Genomic DNA, 22029 nt, shown 5'->3' with positions numbered 1-22029 from the left:
TGAAGTCAGTACCAATAGCTTGCAGTAGTACATGGGTGTGGACAAGGAAACTTGACTATATAAACCATCAGTTGAGACCAGGTGTTTGCTGGAACACCACTTGACCTGGCTTCTCCTTTGGACTGATCTCTCAGGCTGCTGGCCCAAATTCCTGTTTCTTGGATTGTGGTTGATTTGAACTGTGATGTGAGCTGCAGACTCTCACTCTCTCTGTCCTCCCTTTTCCCTTCCTGGCAGATCAAGGGGAGAGGCTTCTAATGAATCTTTTATTAAATTAAGCTAGCCAGATTAGGTAATATAAAGGTTGTTAACAAGAAGCATCCATCTAGCAATGATACCTCTAACTGCATAATTAGTTCTGCCCATACCAGAGAGTCAGTTCCAGACCAAATTATCCTCCTTTCCTCCAATGGTCAAATGCTTTATCTAAATTACTTGCTTAGCCAAAGTAAGCTCTTTGTCCTCTTTTACGACCTCTGACCAAATAATAATAAAAAATAAAAAATAAAAAAATTGAAAACCGAAAAAGAGCATGACCAGTAAATCTGACCAACTGGACAGATGAAAGGGCAACTGTACACATTACATATTTGCTTGATGTGGGTTTATGCCCAGCTCTGAGACACATTTTTTCATGTGTATATTCACGTTACTTGTTTGTGACTAATATTCTCCTACATCAATGGCGCAATGTTCAATTTCATTCTTATAAAATATCTGCTATATATTTCTAGCAGATTCCTCTCTCTCTTTTGAACACTGGGATAATTTGGCTATTTGGAATGAGGAAGCCTAGGGGAGTTTCCAAAGCAGTTTGCTGCACAGACTAGATCAGAGATGTGCTGTTCATGAGTATAAAAACAGTGAGTATACACAAGCCCCTAGGGCTGAGGCACACGTGGGGTAGCTGTTCGGCACCTGGCCACAGAAAATACAACAGCTGGTTTCAATGTCAGAATCTGAATGTTTTTAACTCTGCAGAACCAGTTTCTTCGAGGACAAGGGGAAAACCCTGCATCCTCCTTTTTTTTCTTTCTGGAGGCAAGCAAATTAAAATAGGATTTGTCCCAACATGCAACTTTAGAAGCAAACATGAGATCTTCATCAGCCTGAAGCAGTTGCTATTTTTAACCTTTTGTGCTTCAGGAAATTCTTCATCTGTCAAACTGCAGGTAATTCAGAATGACAGTAACTGACCAAAAAGTGTTTCTAGATGCATCTATTCTTTTAAGACAGCCAATGAGTTATGCTGTTAAAATTACCAACTCTGGAATCAGAACAGCCCAATTTGTAAGAAGAAGTCATGGCAAGCCTCCTCTCCCAAACACTTTTGGAAAGTCAGGACAGCTTCACAGGGCAAACTGAGAAATTACTTAGTCATACAGTTATGGACTGAACTTGGGATAGCATGCCATTGTGGCTCTTTGAAATGTGCTAAGTCAGTAAACATTCTCACTTGCGCCTTAATAATTTCTGTTACTGGGACAGAGAAAGTTGCAGCTTTTTGGGTAATCACCATCAATGTCTAGACCTTGAGGCAATCAGAAAAGCCCTATCTTATGTAGCACTTGCAATGCAATAAGCTAAATTATTAATCATTCAATAAGACCTTATCTTCCCTACTAAGCATTAAAACAGTCCATGAATGCATTACATAGGGCATACTTCAGAAATGTAATATAAAAATACAGTTCTGCAGAATTTGCACAATAATCCGCTTGCTGAATAGTATACAGATTCAAGATTAGCTGGATTTAAAAACAGAATGGTCAATAGGGCATAGGCCATTCATGGGCCAATACTCAAGGGAAAGAACACCTTACTCTGAAAACAATATTTTAGCGTTCCAGCCATGGCTACATTCAGCCAATTAAAGACTTCAAATAGCTGCCACATGTGCCACATGAGAGCTCCATTATCTGTAGCCCAGTCAGTGAGAATTATTTATGCATCTATTAAATTGCTGTCCATTACGATGGCTCACTGGGCAAGTTATCCTCAGGTACACTGGATAAGCAAGTACTAGTTTAGTGGTATGCAACCTCTTGCACATGGGCCAGATGAAACTGTTGGAGCAACCCGACCCTTCCCCAATGCCTAGCAGTTTTCAAAAGTGTTCATGGTTGTCAAAGGAAGATTGTTTTAACCTAATTGCTTTGTGGAGGAATAGACATATCCTCCTTGTGTGTTTCAACCCCTGGAATATTCCCTCCACCAATGCAGTTACTGCTATAGGGACCCCTATCATGGGGTTGGGGCACTCAAACAGTTATCCTTCCTCTCCCCAGCAGCTGTGGGAGAGTGGTGATACCACTACCACTCATATAAATATGGCAATTAGGTTTTTTTAAAGTCTTCCATAAGCGTCAATGGGAGCTTTTTCAAGCCTAACTGGCATCACTGGGGCAGGGCTATATACATAGGTATGGGAAAGTAGTGCTGCCACACTCATTTTTGCTCAAACCCCAACTCACTGCTAGACTGCAACCAATGAAAGGTTAGTCACAATGTTATTAGGTCCTTAGCTTGAAAAAGGTTCTTCCCCTCTGTCCTAGATGCTGAATGAGCTATTCTTCAAAAGGAACAAACCAAAGGAACAACTAAAGATATCTATAGAAATCATATAGATTTTAAAGCACATTGTATAAAGGAGCAGAGAGGTTCATTCATGCATTCTCAAAATATGGGAAATGCAGACATATTGCTGGAAGGCTCTCATTTCTTTTGTATTTCAGCCAAGCAATTAAAAACAAGCTATGTTAAACAAGAAGAACAGCACTTCTAGAAGCTTAGATAATCAACATCCCTGCTGAAGTTCTCTAGAGCCTAACCCATGTCCCTCAGGTACATCATCCATCTGGCTTGCAAAGCTGCACCTGCTTCCTTATGGTGCAGGTTGTACATGTGAAAATAAGCTCTAAACACTAGGATGTTATATGCTCATGAAACAGAGTTATGCTTATTTATTATATTTTTTATGCCTCCTGTAGCTGAAACTCTCTGGACAATTTACAACAAATTGTGCATTTAGAGACTGGCAATGAAAATGCTATGTCATCCATTCTAATTTCTTAATAAAGGAAATAATACATTAGGATGCCCCATTCTCTCTGAGTTCAAAAAGGGCTTCGAGACTTTGAGCTTTTAAAATTGTTCTGTTTTTTACTATTCAAACTGTTTTATTATGATTTTATTTAATTATGAGTTTTTAAAAAAATGTTTTTGGACCTTTTGTAAACTGCCTTCATTGGCCTAGAAAGGCCATGCAAAAGCACCACAAATTAATACCATGGCCAACTTTTACAGTCAAACATGATAAAATCTATTTGCCCTAACCCAGCATGGGCATTATACATGTAGAAATGGACTTCCACACAAGTGGTTTTCCTTGCTGAATTTGAAATCGTGTAAGATGTGTATACAAAGAAGAGCGATCCAGATCTGCACTGAAAGGTGTGAATGAGAATGCATGTTTTTCCAATCTTATATACAAAATGAGCAATCCATTTTCACTTAATCTCTGGCTACTAGTAATATAGGAGTTTTGAAAGCCTCACTCTGAACTGGGACCTGTATTTTCTAATAATGCAGCTATTCTTAACAGTAATATATTCATGCAATCATGTGGTAACGATTCAGGTGTGTCAGAATGCCAATATTCTCCTCCTGAACTCTGTCTTCTAAATGTAAATTACCAAGATAAACTAGGCACACAAGATACAATCAGATGACTTCAAATCATCATACCATCTGAACGGAAACATGCCCTACTAATATTTGTCCAATTCCTTGTTCTCAAAGCCAGTGCAAATTCTATTGTTTAGTTGAATTTTGAATATTCAAATCTAAGATTGTTAGCTACATAATGCATATTATTCCAGATACTGTCTACTGAGTCATGCTGACAAAGCAGCTCAGTAGTCATATAAATTGCCAGTAACTTCTCAACAGGGTCCAAAGGACAACAGGATATAATCTTATCTGAGGTATTTGAATTACATAGTTAATCTAATACTGGCACCCACATGGGATGGAAAGTGACCCACCTAGTTATTATCTTATTCAAGAGATATTTATCATAGATTCCTCTTTGCTCTGTTTGCTTAGAAAAGAAAACCATTGCATCATGCCTCAGGTATATCAATTTAAAGTATTATTATATTAATTGCATTTTTATCCCACCTTTCCCTCCAAGGAACCCAAACCAGGATATATGATCTTCCTCCTCTCCATTTTATCCTCACAACAACCCAGTAAAATATTGGAAATACATACAACTGGAAACCTCAGTGGAAAGGAGTTAGCAGCTTGTCCATACTAAAGACTAGATGGCAGATTCTTAACCTATAAAGCTTGATAACCACCAAAAGGAAGTGTCTGCATGGACTTCAACAGATTACATTGTGGTCTTTTTTAAGACATGAAAATGCTTCCCCACACCTGCATGTACTATGACTAGTAACAAAGACAAACAAGAAAGATGGATTTTAGACAACTGCCGGAACTTTGTCACTAAAAATCAATGAAGGAACCATATTGAATCAGTGTTCCCTTAACCGAAGAAGACAGAACTAGCAGGGAACGACATGCCATTTCAGAGATTCTAAGCTATACTGCTGCTCTCCAGGAATAAAACTGAACTACTAACACAGTTTTGTAGCATTCGTCTTGTGATGCATCATACAATCCTCTATCAAGCCATACATTCCACTTCTAAAAATTTCCAATTCTTAGATTCTTTAAAGATAAAAGAACACAATACATAGAGATGCTTTCATTTGGATTTTTAAAATCTATAGTTGAATACAGCAGGTTTGGCCACATGTACTTATGTTATGGTTACATCCAAGTTGGGCTAAACAGACATGTGGTTGGCCATGAAGAGGGCTCTGGAACTTCATATGGTCCAAAATGTAGCATACTGACTTCTGATCCCAAAATGTAGATTTCATATCAGTTATGCTGGCCACTAGTATGTGCCCAGACACAATTCAAGGTGCTGGTGTTAACCTTCAGAGCTCTAAACAGTTTTGGACAAGGATACCTGAGAAATCGTTTCACTACACATGTACCTCCTTGGGTGCTTTCATCAGCACCTGATGCCCTGCTCCATGCATTTAGGAATGAGTGGTATAGGCACAAGCAACAATCCACTTTCAGTTGAGGCGCCACATTTGTGTAGCACCCTGCCAAGGAAGGAATGTGAGCACTTTTTAGTAAATGCTATTTAAAGGATTAGTAATTTTTAATAAATGCTGTTTGGGGGATGAATAAGAAGTGTCCTGCTGAATATACTCTTTCTTTTGTGATGCTGCTCTCTTGTACATCTTTGGTACATCTTGGATATATTTTTATTATTAAAATTGTAGGTCTGATTCTCTACTTTTTATAAGTGGCCTTAGTGTTCCCCTGGGGCTGAAAGTTTTGTACGTGAAGTATTGGAGATAGGCAGATAAATACATTCCAGCAATGCTAAAGTGAGATACTTTTGAAATGTTGTAGCTTAACATATCTTACCCAAGACAACTATTAGGAGGCAGCAAAGACAATAGGGAAAGTCTCGGTAAAAATTCACCAAAATCAGAACCTTTCCTATTAACCCAAACTTACCAGAAAAAATATTCTACTCACCTGCCTGCCCAGAGAAGTACAAGTTTTCTATTTGTGAGATACCAAAAATCTAAAAGAATTACCATCTCTCAAGCTAACAAAAAAAGCTTCCCCATCATCACCTGGAAGAAACCTTTACTCTCCACAGATGACTAAGTATTAATTTATACATTTGTTTAACTACTCCTTAAAATTTCTCAAACACTGCATGTTGTATATTCTCCAACTAACCTGATTTAAGAGCAGTAGCAAATGCAACCTCATGACTTGACAGCTAAACAAGCACCTTGACCCTGTTAAGCAGAGCCAAGCTATCCATGCACTTACAGAAACCTTATTACCAGGAAATCTCTGCTTCTTTGGTACCATTTGGTCCCTCTGTTCTCTGCAATCCTTTGAACTCTAAGATGAAGAGCATAACTGGACTACCCAAAACACTAGAAACCGATGTAGTGCCCTAGAAACTGATGTAGGATGCTCTGTACTGTATGGAGTCCTTCATGTCATAATATTGAAGGTTATTACTATGCCAGACCCAACTTTGCTCCTGCTCCCGGCACAATGCCAGAAGCTGTGAAATATAACTATACAATTACATAAAATAAGGTTTTCTGAAGGTCAATGAAGTGCTGCCATTTACTTCCATTTTCATCCACTCACTATAATTTGCTAAGGCAGCCATGTAAGCCATGCCAAATGCTTACCACACACTAAGTTAAAAAAAAAAACCTATCAAGCAGAACTTCTCTCTAGAAGCCTTTGAGAATTAAATTCAGCCATGTTCTAGGAGTAGCCTAAACAGCAACAAATAATACACAAAGAGGCTGCATGTCCAAATGAAGATGACCATCTGTCCTTATGTTTCACTTTTCCCCATTCTGAATGGTGGTTAAATACCACTGCTGTACTAGAAGATTAATATTGATGGAACAAATAATGAAAACAAAGGAATGCTAAGTGAGCTTATAGTTTTACATGTTTACTTACAGCAAATAACTCTAAACCTTCTGGTCTATATTTTAGCAAGGGAGAAAAAGATACAAGTGGAAACAAAATATACAGCGCAGCATGAGTGAGTTAGTGAATGACTTAAAATCAGTATATTAGGTGACCTAATTTAGGAGGAGAGATCATCACTGTTCTTTAAAGTAATACAGATTCAGATAATAGCTATAGTTAAAAGGTTAACATGAGTGAAATGCTTTCATATACAGAAATTCAAGGAAACAGAAATGTTGGCCCTCTGCTGAGCTTCAAATATGCTTATATTCTACACAATATTTGCCAACTCAATTAATAAGAAATACCTGCAGACGAGCAATTATTCAGAATGCTGGCTAAAAGCTGTCCTACCCATCCTCACCTGAAAAACCATTTGGTACTTGCCTGAAAAGAAACAGACACTACTCAGAGTTGTATAGTAATTTTCATGGCCAGAACAAAGCCAATAGATTCTTGTTGTATAAACAGGACATTTAACTGAGTAGAACAGATTTCTAATTGTGATCAGTAATTATAAAAAGTAACCCATTTTACACTTAACAGAAGAAATGGATTGATTTAGTAGAGTTACCTGCATAGTTTTGCTGTATTTGCTCCATGAAAAGAATAGCTTACTTGCATGAATCTATTTGATATGAAAGGAGGAAGTGTGGTCTTAAAAGTGTATCTGGATGTTTAAAATGACTAGGATACTCTTTAAACAATACACGTTGAAAAATTCAATAATTTCACTCTGCCACTTCATTAGGGTCAAAGGGAGCCCATCTCTGGCAAGCAAGGGGAGCCCACGGCTTCATCTGAATTCTGGAAAGCAAAGGAAAGAAGACAAACTTTCCCCCTGGAAGACTAGGGCATAGAGCTGGAGTGGAATGGTAAAAGCTTGCCTCTGCTCCTTAGGGCCAGCCAAATTATGTGGACTCCCTATACAATTAAAAAATTGGGCTTTAATTTAAGACCACAAACATCCAACTCAGCCCAAAATGTTATATAACTAACTAGAGAATCATGGAAATCCCAAAGCACTGCAAGTTGTCTTTAAATGCAAAGGAGCACATGCTAGTTAGAACAGACACATCAACTACAGAAATACATTTGTGGGTCTGTGTGAGCAATCTCTCACTGAAGTGGATTTACAGAAGATGTACCACAAAAGGCAACTGATGAACTGACAACTTAGAAGACAAAATCCATTATACTGAAGGCTGCCTTTAGACTTGATACTATAAAACAATGTAAAGGAAAAAGCAAGATCATATTAAGCAGGTTTAGAAGATCACATTTAAAGTTGCAGTTTTTTCTATTTGCTTTACAATGCATTTTTTTCTATCTGCTTGTTTTTCTATACGCAATTTTTCTATATGCTTTATAACGATTCTATGCTGGGTTGTCTAAATTAGTCTGAAGCGATATTATCTAAAGTCCAATGCTAACCGCATTTCATATTGGCAGAAAAATCTTAGTTCAACATGCTTTTTAGAAGAAATGTTGAAAAACATCTTCTGAAGCCATATGCCTGAGTATAAAATGCTGTGAGTTTTATTCATTCTTTCATTATAAAAATCTTGCTAACATAAACCTGCAATTCACATTTTTTAAAAGGCCTAACTTAGACCTACACTGGCGTTCTGTGCTTGTCAAATTTGGGTTTTGACAAAAGCATCTATGCGTATCTTGTTCAGTACATCTTATCTGATGCTCAGTTTATTTCTGGGGGCCTTTAAAAAACTGCCAAATTCAGCCTTACTCTGCAAGAATGAACCTCAAATTGGAACAGGCTGCCCAGTACAACCTGATGGTGCAACACACATAGTTCAGTTGTGACATTTCACTACTTTCCTTATAACTCCATTATTGAAGTTAAGTTACAATTTGTTACCTCCACAATATCTGAGTTGGTTCTGCTCTCATGGGGTTCGTTGTACTCAGTATATTTGAGTAGAACTTTGTCCATATCCGTGCTGGCATATTGAAAGAGTTTGTTAGAACTGTTAAAAATGATGAGTGCTATTTCACAGTCACAAAGCACACTCAGTTCATAGGCTTTCTTCATTAATCCAAACTTCCTTTTTGTGAAGGTCACCTATATAAGAAAGAAAGGGCTTTTTAGAAAACCTGCAGAACATTTTTAATAGTGATCAAGGTCTGTTAGCATGTATTCAATTCAACTGGACAAACTTTAAACATAGCATAGAATAGCAGGTTTTGCAATTAGCTATGATGGGGATGGGAGGAGAGAACAAGATTCAAAGAGCTTTTTTAATAGTTTAAAGAATTTGGGATTTTCACCTTTCTTCCTCAGCACCTCTTCATGGAACATGACAAACTGCTTTTGAAAGACTGCTCTGTTCCAAAAGCAAGTTGCCATGTGGCAGACAAGTAGTTGCACTCCTGGAATGATTTCTAAATACCCAAAAACAGAAGTAGGCAAAGTATTTTTCATTCTGGCAGCTTACTTTAGGTATCTTCCATTAATTTTCTGCCAAGTACGAAAAATGATTTTTAAAAACTCAATAAATCTGAACTAATGTCTAGCACTTTCCAAGTTTATCCTCCATCCTTCCCCAAATTAGTGACCATGTAATACAGAATCATACTGATCACTTGCGTATAAATGGAGAAAACATATTTGGGAAACTAGCTGACCTTCTATATGGATTAGTTCTAGTGTTACCAATCAAAAGCATTGGGCAGCTATTCCATTTTGTCTTGTCTTGTCTCCCTTAAAACTTCTCGTGCAAAGAAAAGAAGATGGAAAAACCCCACACAGAAGGATTTCAAGGAGAAGATGGCATCAGAACTCTGCATAAAATTCAGTGAGTGAAGTACACTGCACATAAAAACTTTGTCTGGAAGTACCCAGCACAACACAACACATACTAAGCTTACCAGTAACCACCTGCCTGCTCCAACTGTTTATGTGATAGTTCTACATCCCATGTTTATGTTTTCAGCAACAATATGATGCTACAAGGAGATCAGGCAGAGAGTTCCTGAACTCAAGTCATTTAGCTCACTATGAATACCTTAACCAAGCAAAATGAGCATATATAACTAGACTGCCAGTTCCAGAGCTGGACCTGCAACAAGGTCAATATGGCTCAGGAAAAAAAAATATCTTGTTACAAGGAATACAGCAGAGTTGGTTGAAGGGCAAAAAGCCCAGGAGAGGTCAACCTAATTCATTTACCTACATATTGGCTGTACAAGTCTGAAGAGACCAAAACAAAAAACAAAAAAACACCAACCTGTATTATTTGAGAGGCAATGAATGCTGTTTCCTCTTACATATTATCCCCTAAAGTAAGTCTGACATTTGGTTCAACAAATAAAGGGAAAACAAGACTTCAATAATGTGTTCAAGCATATTGCTTTTCTGAAAGATTCCCACCACTAAGTAGATAAAAAAATCACTTAAGCTAAGAACAGTCATTATTAAATACTCCTAATACTGTAAAAACAGATGTGTGAAACTATTCTTAGAGACAGACACAACAAAGTTGCTCCCAAAGGACCACAGAATTTCTATAAACCAAAGAAATATAAAGTGGTTCTTTATCTGAATCCACCTATGTGCTTACTCTTACTTTTGGGACATTGCCCAAATGTGTAAGAAATGGGACCAATGCACTGGACAAGGAGTCTTGCCTAGCAGATACTGTAACAAGAAAAAGAAGGCTCAGACAAGCCAATGACAAAGCTACAGCAGGTCTAATCTACCATGGACTGTTCAGGAATTCATCTGCATAATTCAGGAAGTGCCCAAAAATAACTGAGCTCCAAAGATGGATTTTAAGAGATGTTCTAATTGTACATGTGTCTTTAGCAAAGATCAGTTCTCCATACACAATTGAAGCCAATTCTACTATTCTGGTTGCAGTCTGAACACCTATTGCTATCTTACTCGACTAGTAAGGAATTAAAACTATTCTTTCAAGTTTGAATTACCAACATAGTTTTGAAGTAACTGAAAAGTCATTTTCAAGCATGGTTGCTATGAACACAAATTTGACAATGAAACATCTTCCAAGCCTAAAAGATCCCAGAAGTTAAACAAGCTTTGATCAGAACAGTTTGTGTGATTTTGTGTGAGTCAGATAATGAACTTTTACAATTAGGTCAATGCACTAGCAGCACTGCTCTAAGGACAGATGGAATTGATTTTTCCATTAGGCTGCATGCATTAGGGACTCCACATGATAAAGCAGTCCAAAGCAAAAACTGGTTGCTGTTATCCATTTGCTGCATATTACCAAGGCTGAGCTGTGGGAACAGCATGGGTATTTTTGCCAATGGAAAACAGGATACAAATATTGTTCCAAAAGCTGTATTACTGTGGATATAGGGAGCTATTCAAGCATTTATATTTCCTAAGCTGTAAGCTCTCCTGGATTTTGTGAAACCCAGGAAGCTTTTTCCAAAACATTTATATATAAAAATTCTGTAAACATGGAAGTATATAAACAAATAAAAGTCTTTTATTAAGTCACACCTTAGTCAAAATATTTTTAATACTCAGAAAGAAAGAAAATACAACATTCATCCAACACATGCCTTCAGTGAGCACAAAAGGGAATAAAATCAAAGAGGATAACTGCTGCTATTAAGGGCCAGATTTAAAGATACACTAGAAACAAGTGAACAAGTTAAGCTGCCTACCGATGAGAGGGCCTGGAAAAAAGCTAAAAAAAAAAATCAGAATAAAACGCTTTTCTCCGTTTTTTGCAAAGCCTCTTTTTTGTTTTTTCAAAAATTAGAAAAAATAATAATAGAATATTTTCTTTTGGAATGATGAATAAAATAGTCCAGAACATGTTTTAATATATTCCCCAAAATATTTTCTAAAAATGATGTAATAGACGTTTAAGATGATGCACAATATCAGATTATAATTCTTGTGCACTGAGAACAAACAAGTCTTAATTTGCAAATTGAGACTGAAATGCTCAAATGTAGGAGTAAGATGTAGCTCTGTTTCTAAGGGACACTGGCATTATTACGGAGGAAGGAAGGTTTCAGCTTCTGCTTTACTTGTAGGCCTCTTCCTGTTGGCACAGTGATGAATCTGTTTCTGTCTGCCTGACTACACCTCAAAGAAAAAAGTACTGAGCATCAAAAAGGAGCCTAAAGTACACTTACATGAATGATAAAAGTTTAAATCTGAATTCAGAAAACTGACTGCATTTTAACTGCATTAGTTTATCTTCATAACTTTTATGTAAAAATAATTCCAATGAATCCGAATTTCGTAGCAACCCCTGCTCCCAACATAGCTCAGTATTTACTGGCAAGCTAGACTCAAAATTATTTTTTAATTTTCACTCACTTCAACAAAATAGTGAGACCAATATCTAGTATGTGGAGGCATTTCCACACTGCATGTTCTTCTGACAGAAATGCAATTTGCAAATACTGTCAAACAGTAATTTCCAAATACTACTAGGATGACAGAGTATATTGTGTAAAAAGTATCCCAAAGACATTAAAAATCTTTCATAGATATAAAAGAAGACGACCATAATATTTATTTATTTAAAACTTTTCAATACCGTCCCATCACAGATGTCTCAGGGCAGTTCATGACAGCATTAATAAAATAGCATAAACATAGAAGTAATGATGGAGGTGCAGGTAGCGTTTCCCAACAATCTTACTCCAGAAGTCCTCTTTCTGCGCAATGTTTCTCCATCAGCAAAAAAATCCCTAAGTAAACAAGTATTACAAACAACTGCATCCAAAAATTACTCAGCAATCTCATTTGTAAAGATGAAACCTGAAGATTAGGAGAAAAGCAGAGCAAGCTCTTGCAAGAGCAACATCTTGTTTGGAACCCACTGTCAATAACTGGAAATGCACACTAGCAGGAATCCTTAAGACCAGCACACCATTTGCCCAGATGATTTTTTCCCCCTGATTTATAATCCTACCTTTTTCCTACAAAGGGCTCAAGGCAGCTTATATCATTCTCGTCCTCCATCTTATCCCCAGAACAACAACCCTGTGAGGTAGGTTGGGCTGAGAGCCTGTGAGTGGCCCAAAGTCACCCAGTTGGCTCCATGGCCGAGCGGGGACTTGAACCCGGATCATCTGAGTCCCAGTCCCATGCTCGTAACCACTACACCACACTGGCTCTCATATTCTTTGAGCAATCCTCTCTTAGATTAAAACTATGAAAGGATAATGGAATCTGGGGGGGGGGGGAATTAAAAAGCACCATGTCTTTCAATACTTACAAATGTGGGTAAAATTGTGAAGGAAGAAGAAACCAAACAATGCGATTAAAACAACTGGTTCATATGTTGTTAACAAGCACTGGAACAGAAAAGCACAGACATACTGTACAGCATATCAGCTGTCAAGAATGTGATGATCTACAGAAAATTGGGAGTGGTAAAATATTTGCTGAGTGGCAATACAAGTAGTATGCAAGTGGCATGGGTCATGAGTATATTATTGCAACAGGATGCACATGACATGGACGATATTTGCTGCGTTATCTCATGAAGTTGCACTCCCCGCAAAGATCTACGGACAAGCAAAAGAAATGTTAAATGCAGAAAATCTATTCATATTGTAGCTGCTGTCTTCAAAAAGCAGTAAGAAAAAATGCAAATAATAAAATAGTGACACCAAAAATCTGCAGTAAAATTCCATGAGGTAGGGTGAGCACCTTTCAAGATTTACTTGAAAAAAAATCTTGAAGAAGCAATAAAAAGTGAAACACCCAAAAGCATAAGGAATGCTGTACTTGATAATAATGTCTTCTGGATTCAAGTGCACAACTCCCTGAAAGTTTAAAGCCAACTTCTTCAGCAATCATTGCACATAAATCAGACAGAGAAGTTTTGTCAGAAATCCCTTACCAAAAGACAAAGATAAAAACAACTGTTTCTGAAAATCTAAATTTATCTCCACTTTAGAATACAAAAGATTCATGCAGGAGGAGACTATCACTAGCCTTGCTGGCTATGTGCTATCTCTTTACCCAGAGGTAGCACGCCTGCAAATACTAGCCGGAGGTATATGGGCAGAAGGAGGTCTTGCAGCCATCTGCTTGAGTGATCTTGTGGGCAACTGGTTTGCTATTAAGTGTACAGATTACTGGACTAGATAGAGCTTTTGTTCTGATCCAGCAGGACTGTTTTATGTTCATAAGTAAAGATTTTACAAGAAGAGTGTTGTTGCTATCTAATTCATTTTGCAGCAGATCTGTTGGATATCAGATTCAAAGGCAGAAATGTAAGTGCTGAAAGCACTACTGCTGAATTTGACTGGATTAAAAACAGGCAGATACTTTCAAATGCTGAAGAACACAGAACATTTTCAAGGATTTGAACCAGGAACATATTCTAGGATTCTGCCCTCCTGCAACTTGGTGGCAAGGACTTTGCACAATAGTTCAGAAAATGAAACAGATCAAATTTAATGTATATTCATTGACTCCTGATTCACCCCTCTTCCCCCCTCCATTCTTTTTATTGGAATAATTGCTTTATTTCTGCTTGACACAAGAGGAAAAGTCCAGAAGAATCATTTTTTCTTTACAAACATGGATGCCTTCCTATGTTTCTATCACTTTTCACCTGCTCCTCATAAATTACCAAATGGTTCCTTACAGTTCAAGTGTTCCTGACAGTTCAAAACACACACACACAATGCACACAATTTAAAAAAAAATAGTAATTTTCATCTAAAAAAACTGTACACTTTATACCAAGCATGATAATTGTACACCAAACCTAGTTATACACAATCAATTTTATATTCCTACAGTAACAGAGTTACCTTCCATCTAGGAAGAGTGCTAATAGCATATTATTTTCATTCTTTTCCAAACATTTTGTAAAAATGATTATTTCCATGGCTTTAAAAATTTCCTGAAATGTGACATCTCTACATCTGCCCCATTTCTGAACTGAAAATCAGCCACCACAAGTTTTCGCCAAGAGAGCAGAGGGGATGCTGAACTGCTCCTCTCCTAGATCTGCCTGCACAAAGCCAACCTCCCGAAGCAGCCTCTATCCAGAGAGGAAGCAATGCTGAAACCAAGAATCCTTTTCTTCATAAGTAGGACAGCATAAGTAGGGCTGGCAAGGAATAAGAGATTTCAAAATTGAAAAGAAGTAAAAAGTAATTGCAGGCTCTGGTGCTGCTCTTCAGTAAAAACAAGGAATTGCTTTCCTATCTCCCACATACTGTCTAACATGGCTATAAATCAAAACCCTAGCATAATTCTTTTTGTTGAGAAGTTTGACACTTCCACATTAATGGACTTCCTCTCCCTGTTTTCTCCCTTGCTTCCCAGAGCATTCTAGAATATTTGCAAAAATATATTCATTATTTCTATATCCCAGTTTTGCTCACTACCACAAGTAGGCTGGTTTTTATACCATCCTTTGTGCAAAGAGCCTATCAGATTGATGCATGTGGGTCTCCATTCTATCCTTACATCAGCTCCCTAAAGATGGATCCACACTACTGCATGGCTTATGGAATGACTGCCATCCTCAATGGTCTTTTGGAACTTTCAAGCACACGGTAAGTTTGCCTAACTTATGCCTTACAGAAGACCGTCTGGCACAATTTCTATGTATTCATATAGTGACAAATGCCTCATGTAGGATTTCTCCCCATCCCATCACCCACTTTGTGACTACTGCTTTTAGAGAACGGAGATTTATCCAGTGGCATCTCACCATATGACAGCAAACTGCAATCGATTTGGCATATATGCATGCCCATTCAAATACTCCATTGGCCTGCACTGTTGCACACATTTGCCAAGGTGAATGGCACACCAAAAACTGCAGCCATGCATAACAACTCAAAAGTGCAACTCTGTGCTACCCCAAATTGGGTACCTTTCCTGACTATTTAAAGCAGGAACTGACAACCAATAAAATGCTACTTCTGAAGCAACACAAAGTACCAGCCCTGGATCACTTGCTGCTTCCAGCAATAAGATGAGCAGAAAGAAAAGCTGCACTGTACCATGGAAACACAGCACACAGCTATGGCAACAGCAAGTCCTACTCCTCTGTCTTTTGGCTTTCTGAAGGAAAAAAGAGGTATGTGCAAAGTAGTGGCAGCTGGCAAGACAGGCTTTCAGTGGCTCACAAAGAATGAGAAGACAAAGCAGCAGTGCTTGCTGCAGGGGAGAAAATTACCAGCTTGTAGGAAGATGTGGAGTACCAGCAACACAGATAAGCATAGTAGGAGGTGGATAGCCACCCACTGAATATCTTAAAAAATGTAGCCTAAGATGCAGTATTCTTTAGCATAAGCAGTTCCACTCAGCCTACTGAGATGATACGTGTGTCAAACCATTATGTTAATACTGTCTGGAGATTTGCCTGAACTAAAGCAATGCACTTTACACCAAACCATCTTATCATGATCCTGCATATTGGGCTGCCATACTTGAGTTTGAACTGTAGTCTGTTCTACCCCTACTACACTGAAAACAGGTAAAACCAGAGTAATGCATCTGAAAAAGCATACTATACAAACAAAGTTAAGAACAAAACATATCCAGAATCAGATTATTACAAACCTGAGAAATACCATGGTACATATAGTCAAATATGTTCATGGCTAATTAAAAGTGAGCCACAATAATTTTCAGCTTCAGGGCTCAATATGAAATTTGACAATGTTATCTGAATTGAATCTTTAATAAAGTCATCACTCAATTGTAAATTCCTAGAAATGCTCACTGAACCCATCTTCTTTCCTTTCTAGACAATTGCAACGCTCAAGTATATTAAGGTTAAAGAAATTACAAGGACAGCTATCCTTAATAATTATTGAATGGAGAGCCACCTCCAACTAATGGGGCAACCCATTCCTTTAAAACTATATATCCACATATATGTACACATTCATAGACACAGAGACTTAGAAAAGTAATTCTTAATTTCCCTTCTAAGGTAGAACCAACTGTATATAGGCTCATCCACCACTTAACAAAACAATACACCTTTTAACTATTTATCCATTTGCACATGTATGCATAATTAACATATCAACTGATTAATCAAATCAGGATTTCTTTAATCAAACAAAAGTCTTCAATCAAGCAAGGTACTAACACTCTCAATCCAAAAGAATACTCTTGGTATTATTCCTCATGCATCTAAGTCTCCTACAAGGCTCTTTCTAAATGCTAAACCTTACCCTCCATTCCAGAGTGTTTTTCCTTTCCAGCAGGAATTCCCCTTCACAAACCAATGTCTTTGTTTTCTGTTCCTATCTTAATCCACCTTTATTTTTTTCTGGTGTGGAAAGGACTAGGGAGACAAGCCATTTGCAAGTAGGAATTGAGAATGAAGAAATGGTTCAGAGGTAGCAACAAAGAGGAAAGTAAAGAAAGATCTGAAATTGCCCTCTGCCTTCTCCTCGTAATTCCAAAATTTACCAAAAAGAGTCCTTTTAATTTCAATCTGCCTGTAAGTGGAATGAAGCTGCAATAGCTTGCCAAGTGAGAGGCATTTGGAGGGAATATATTATCAGGAGAGGAGTGGATGCTAGGACCACAAGGATGCTCCTGGGAAGGGGAAGCAAACGAGTCTGTCTGGGGAAAAGCATATTTCCACATGGAAAGACAGAAAAACTAAAACAAAAATGAGCACCACCAGAACAAAACTGAAAATCACGCCTGCCAAGACAATTCCCATAGCCCATGTCACCAACCAGATCTATGCTACTCCTAAAAAAGGAAGTGAAACCAGTGTCACACAGAACTATGAAATAGGTTGTTTTCCACACGTTTACTTTGGTTTTTGTGGCAGCTTAATTTAGATGCTGTAATACAACATACTTTCCTGATCACCATAGCTCATGGAGATCTTGCTCAACCTTGTCTGTTGGTGAGTGGGTTTGCTGAAAGCTGGATAAAGGTAAAATCTAATGCAATGGTTACAAGAGCAGGGTATCTCTGGCATGGAGAAGCAAAGAGCTGAGACAGCTTTTTTCAAATCTCTGCGGGGGCAAAATGCCCAAGATGGAGCAGACCTTTTCCCCTTCTCCAGAGAGTAGGAGTTGAATCAGTGGATAGAAATTGAAAGAAAGGAGGGAGATAAAAGGAAGCATATTTTGGCTAAACATTATAGGAAACTTTCTAATGGTATAGCTGTTTGACAGTAGAGCAGACTGCCTCATGATGTGGTGGACTCTCTTTTACTGGGCCTGAGACTGGACAGCCATCTGTCCAGGATGTTCAACTTGTAGTACAGATAAAGTAGATTTAAAGACAGTATTACCTCTCTTCTCTTTCATAATATCTGAATGGAACTGAATGGCAGGAAATTCCAGACACATAAAAGGAAGTCATTCTTCACATGTTGCATAGTTAAACTATGGAATTCACTTCCACAAGATATGATTATTGTTACCAATTTGTATGGCTTTAAAAGGGATTAGACAAATCCAAGAAGGATAAATTTTACCAGTAGGTACAAGCCATGAGGCTATATACTACCACCAGTGTCAGAGGCACTGACTAGGTTTACACAGCACAGTAAACCTTGGTAGTTCATGGAAGAGGGAGGCTTGCAGTATTGTCTGATCCTAGACAGAATGTTAACAATCCATGCTATTGTGTTCAGATGACACAAGAAGTCACCATGGTTTATTGTGTTGCATGAATGACTGGATTCATGTAACACAGTAACTTACACTCATGGGTTGAGTCTAGGTTTCTTTTTTCAGTTGGGATTGCTATTGAACTTTGGGTTATTGTGCTGTCTGTGCCCAGCTGTGCTAACAAGTCATGGTTTATTAATCTCAAATATATGAAGATAATCCATAGGTGGTTCTAGGGTTGCCATCTTGTGTTCAGTTTGTTAATTAATAACCTATGTGTCTAGAAAAATCCAAGATTCAACCACAACTGAAACTCAATCTATACTCAACTCCTCCGTGTGAGTTATTGTGTTGCATGAACCCAGACTTTGTGTCCATGTATCAGTTGCTGGGGAACATGAGCAGAAACATGAGCTAGTATGGTCATGTCCTACTTGTGGACTTCCCAGAGTCAGCTGGTGAGCTACTGTGAGATTATGTACAGTGCCATGTGAAAGACTGTGTTCATTTTGAATTTTATGGGACTAGATGGACCCTTAGTCAGCTTCAGCATGTTTCTTATGCAGCCTATGTGGAACAGGATGACTTCCAAGGTCCCTCCCAACTCAATCAGCAAGATTGCACATCACACCAACCCTCACTGGCAATAAGTCACAGTGAACTGGTTGTTGCAAGAAAAACTCACAGTGCACCCAACAGACAGCTGGGATCACTGTGTGTTGCTCATGCCCCGCCTTCCCCCTTGGTCTGTCCGCCAGCATCCCAGGGCCCTTGCAGCTCATACCACTTTCCCTGCTGCAACTGGGGGCTGTGCTGTCTCTCTGTGCCATTTCTCCTACTTTGCGTCCAAGCAGCACATTGGAGGGGCTGACAATGATCTGCAACTTCCCCCTTTTTATATTTTTATTTGGTTTTTTTAGATTTATAAACCATTCCTATAGCCCTATAGGGTCCTCTGGTTGGTGTGCAGTATAGCAATAAAACCAATAATAAAAACAGATAAATACAGTAATACAATTACTGCAACTACAGAGAACATAGACTTAAAATTACTGAGGTACACTAGTATTAAAACCATCATTAAAATTACTAAAATATATAATCAATTCAATATTATTCAAAATTTAAAATATCTGGAAAATAGAAATGTCTTTGCCTAGTCCTGGATTAACAAGAGGGTTTTATATGTCAATAGAAGTACTTTAAACTGGGTCTGAACCTCACCTGGCAGCCAATGTAGATGGTATGTATGTGCGTAATATGGGTGTGCAGACCAGTTTTTGTCAATAGCCATGCAGCTCTATCCTGAACCAGCTGAAGTTGCCAGCCCATCTTCAAAGGCAGCCCCACACAGAGCACCTTCCAATAGTCCATTCAAGAGGTTACCAGAGTGTGTGTGACTCTGGCCAGGCACTGCCTGTCCAGATAAGGCCGCAGTTGGTATCTCAACCACAGCTGAAGAAAAGTGATCCTGGCTGCTCAGTCTATTTGAGTCTCAAGTGACAATTTTGAATCCAGGAGCACGCCGAAACTACAGACCTTGTCTTTTAGGGGGAGTTCGACCCCGACCCAGACAGGTTGGAGGCTCCCAACTGGTCAGACAGTCCACCCACCAACAGCACCTTCATCTTATCTGGACTGAGCCTCAGTTTATTGGCTGAGCTCAGGCAATGGTTCAGAACAGAAACCACCTCACTTGGGTTTGATGAAAATGAAAGGTAAAGCTCAGTGTCATCAGCATACCGGTAACATCTCAGCCCATACCTCTGAATTACCTCTTCCAGCAGTTTCATGTAGATGTTAAAAAGCATGGGGGTTAAGATAAAGCCCTGCAGAACCCCATGGTATAAATTCCATGCTGCAGAGCAACAATTCCCCAGCACCACCTTCTGAACACAGTCAGCCAGGTAGGAATGAAACCACTGTAAAGCAGTGTCTCTGACCCCCAACCCAGTCAACCTGCCCAGAAGGACACTATGGTTGATTGGTATCACTGAAAGATCCAGTAGAATCAACAGCACTCCCCTTGTCTCTCTCCCAGCAAAAGTTATCCCACAAGGCAACCAAGGCAGTTTCCAATTTGAACCCCAGCCTGAAACCCACCAGAAATGGATCTAGAAATTCCATTTCATCCAAGAGTGCCTCAAACTGCCCAGTCACTGCCTGCTTAAGCACCTTGCTCAGAAAGGGGATATTTGCTACAGGTCTGTAGTTGGTCACAATCCCTGGGTTCAGGTTCGGCTTTTTAAAGAGTGGTTTTATCACAGTCTTCTTTAGGGAGGCTGGAACCGCTCCCTCTCTCTTGAAGAGGCACTGACAGCCTCCTGGATGCAGGTGCAAACCCTCTTCTTAGATATGCTAACCAGTCACGATGGGCAAGTGTTACGCAAACATATAATAGGAGGGACAGAACTAAGTACCTTGTCCACATCATTGGGCTGCAATAACTGAAGTTCATCCATCAAAACCAGACCAGGTGGAGCTCTGGATACCTCTCTTAATGGAACTAACTTTAACTGTGGAGTCCAACGTGGAGTGGATCTGAGCAACTTTATTTCCAAAGTGACAAGCAAACTTGGCACAGTGAGCTATCGAGGGTTCAGCAGCTTCATTTGATGGTCCAGACTGTAAAAGGCCACGTGCTACTCAGAAAAGCTTGGCTGGACAGCACTGTGCAAATGCAATGCAGGTGACAAAATACTAACATTTTGTCAGCTTCATTGCCATGGAATAGACCCAACAATGAGCTTTAAGCTGTGCTTGGTTGCACTTGCTGTGAGATCTCCTCCACCCAAGCTCTAGCCATCTCCCCTCTTGCTTCACTGCCCAGAGCTCAGTTGCATACAAGGGAGCTGGCCAGGCTCTGCTAGGGCAGAGAGGACACTTAGGCATGATTATGTCAACTGCTGGAGTCATCTCCCTATTCTGTAGGACAAGTTGGGCTTTGACAGGCGTGTCAACCTTATCAGCCAGTTATTCCCCCCAGAGCCCTCTGGAAACCATCCAGATCTATTAGTCTCAGGAGCAGACTATCCTGATGGGTCCTCCACCCTTGCAGCAGGAAAAGGGGGTCAACAGTCACCAAAAAGTAATCTGACCATGAGAAAGGAGTTAACCCCTCCACATGAAGACCACCATTCTCCTGTCCAACTGAGAAAACCAGGTCAAGAGTGTTTTACTTTGCATGTTGGGCTCATAGCATGCTGAGGAAGCTCCATGGTTGGAAGCTCCATGGTTATCATAGCAGCCCTGAAGTCCTGAGCCATCGTCCATAAGGCAGCCTCAGGGGGGATGTTCAGGTCCCACAGAACCAATATTCTGGGCATCCTTATCAGCAAGTCTGAAATTACCTCTGTCACCAGAGGCAGGAAGACTACTTGGCAGCAGGGTAAGTGGTACACCAGCACAATCCCTAATCTGTCTCGAGAGCTCAACACAAGACACAAATGCTCAAGACCCACCCCTAAGCAAACAGGAAGCCTGGAAAGGGAAATCAGATTTTAACAAACTACAGCCACCCCACCTCTGGCCATATGGTTGAGGCTGGTGCTGCACTGAGTACCCAGCAAGGCAAAGCTGAGAGAGGATAGCCCCAGCACCTACCTCATCCAGGTCTCATTAATACCCTTGAAGACGGTCCGGATACTTCAATTGGTTCAAAATAGAGCTGCCAGGCTGCTGACGGGAACTGGACGTTATGCTCACATGACTCCAGTTCTCCGTCAGCTTCACTGGCTTCCCATTGAAGTCCGGGCTCAATTCAAGGTGTTGGTGATGACCTATAAAGCCCTAAACGGCTTGGGTCCTGGTTACCTGAAGGAGCGCTTACGTCCATAT

General features: G+C 39.3%; 1 protein-coding gene across 6 annotated transcripts in view; it reads right to left on the bottom strand.

The window, feature by feature from the left end:
* Positions 1 to 22029, bottom strand: part of MEF2A (myocyte enhancer factor 2A) — a 123163-nt gene that overhangs the window by 47686 nt on the left and 53448 nt on the right. For all 6 annotated transcript variants that reach the window (XM_044444945.1, XM_044444947.1, XM_044444948.1 and 3 more), the window contains exon 3: positions 8489 to 8692. In XM_044444945.1, the coding sequence (XP_044300880.1) occupies positions 8489 to 8692 (204 nt within the window). The remainder of the gene's footprint in view (positions 1 to 8488; positions 8693 to 22029) is intronic.

Source organism: Varanus komodoensis, unplaced genomic scaffold (assembly GCF_004798865.1).
Source record: "Varanus komodoensis strain SLA01 unplaced genomic scaffold, ASM479886v1 scaffold46_3, whole genome shotgun sequence".
Lineage (NCBI taxonomy): Eukaryota > Metazoa > Chordata > Lepidosauria > Squamata > Varanidae > Varanus > Varanus komodoensis.
The sequence above is the reverse complement of the archived record's forward strand: the minus strand, read 5'-3'. Positions and strand labels throughout refer to the sequence as shown.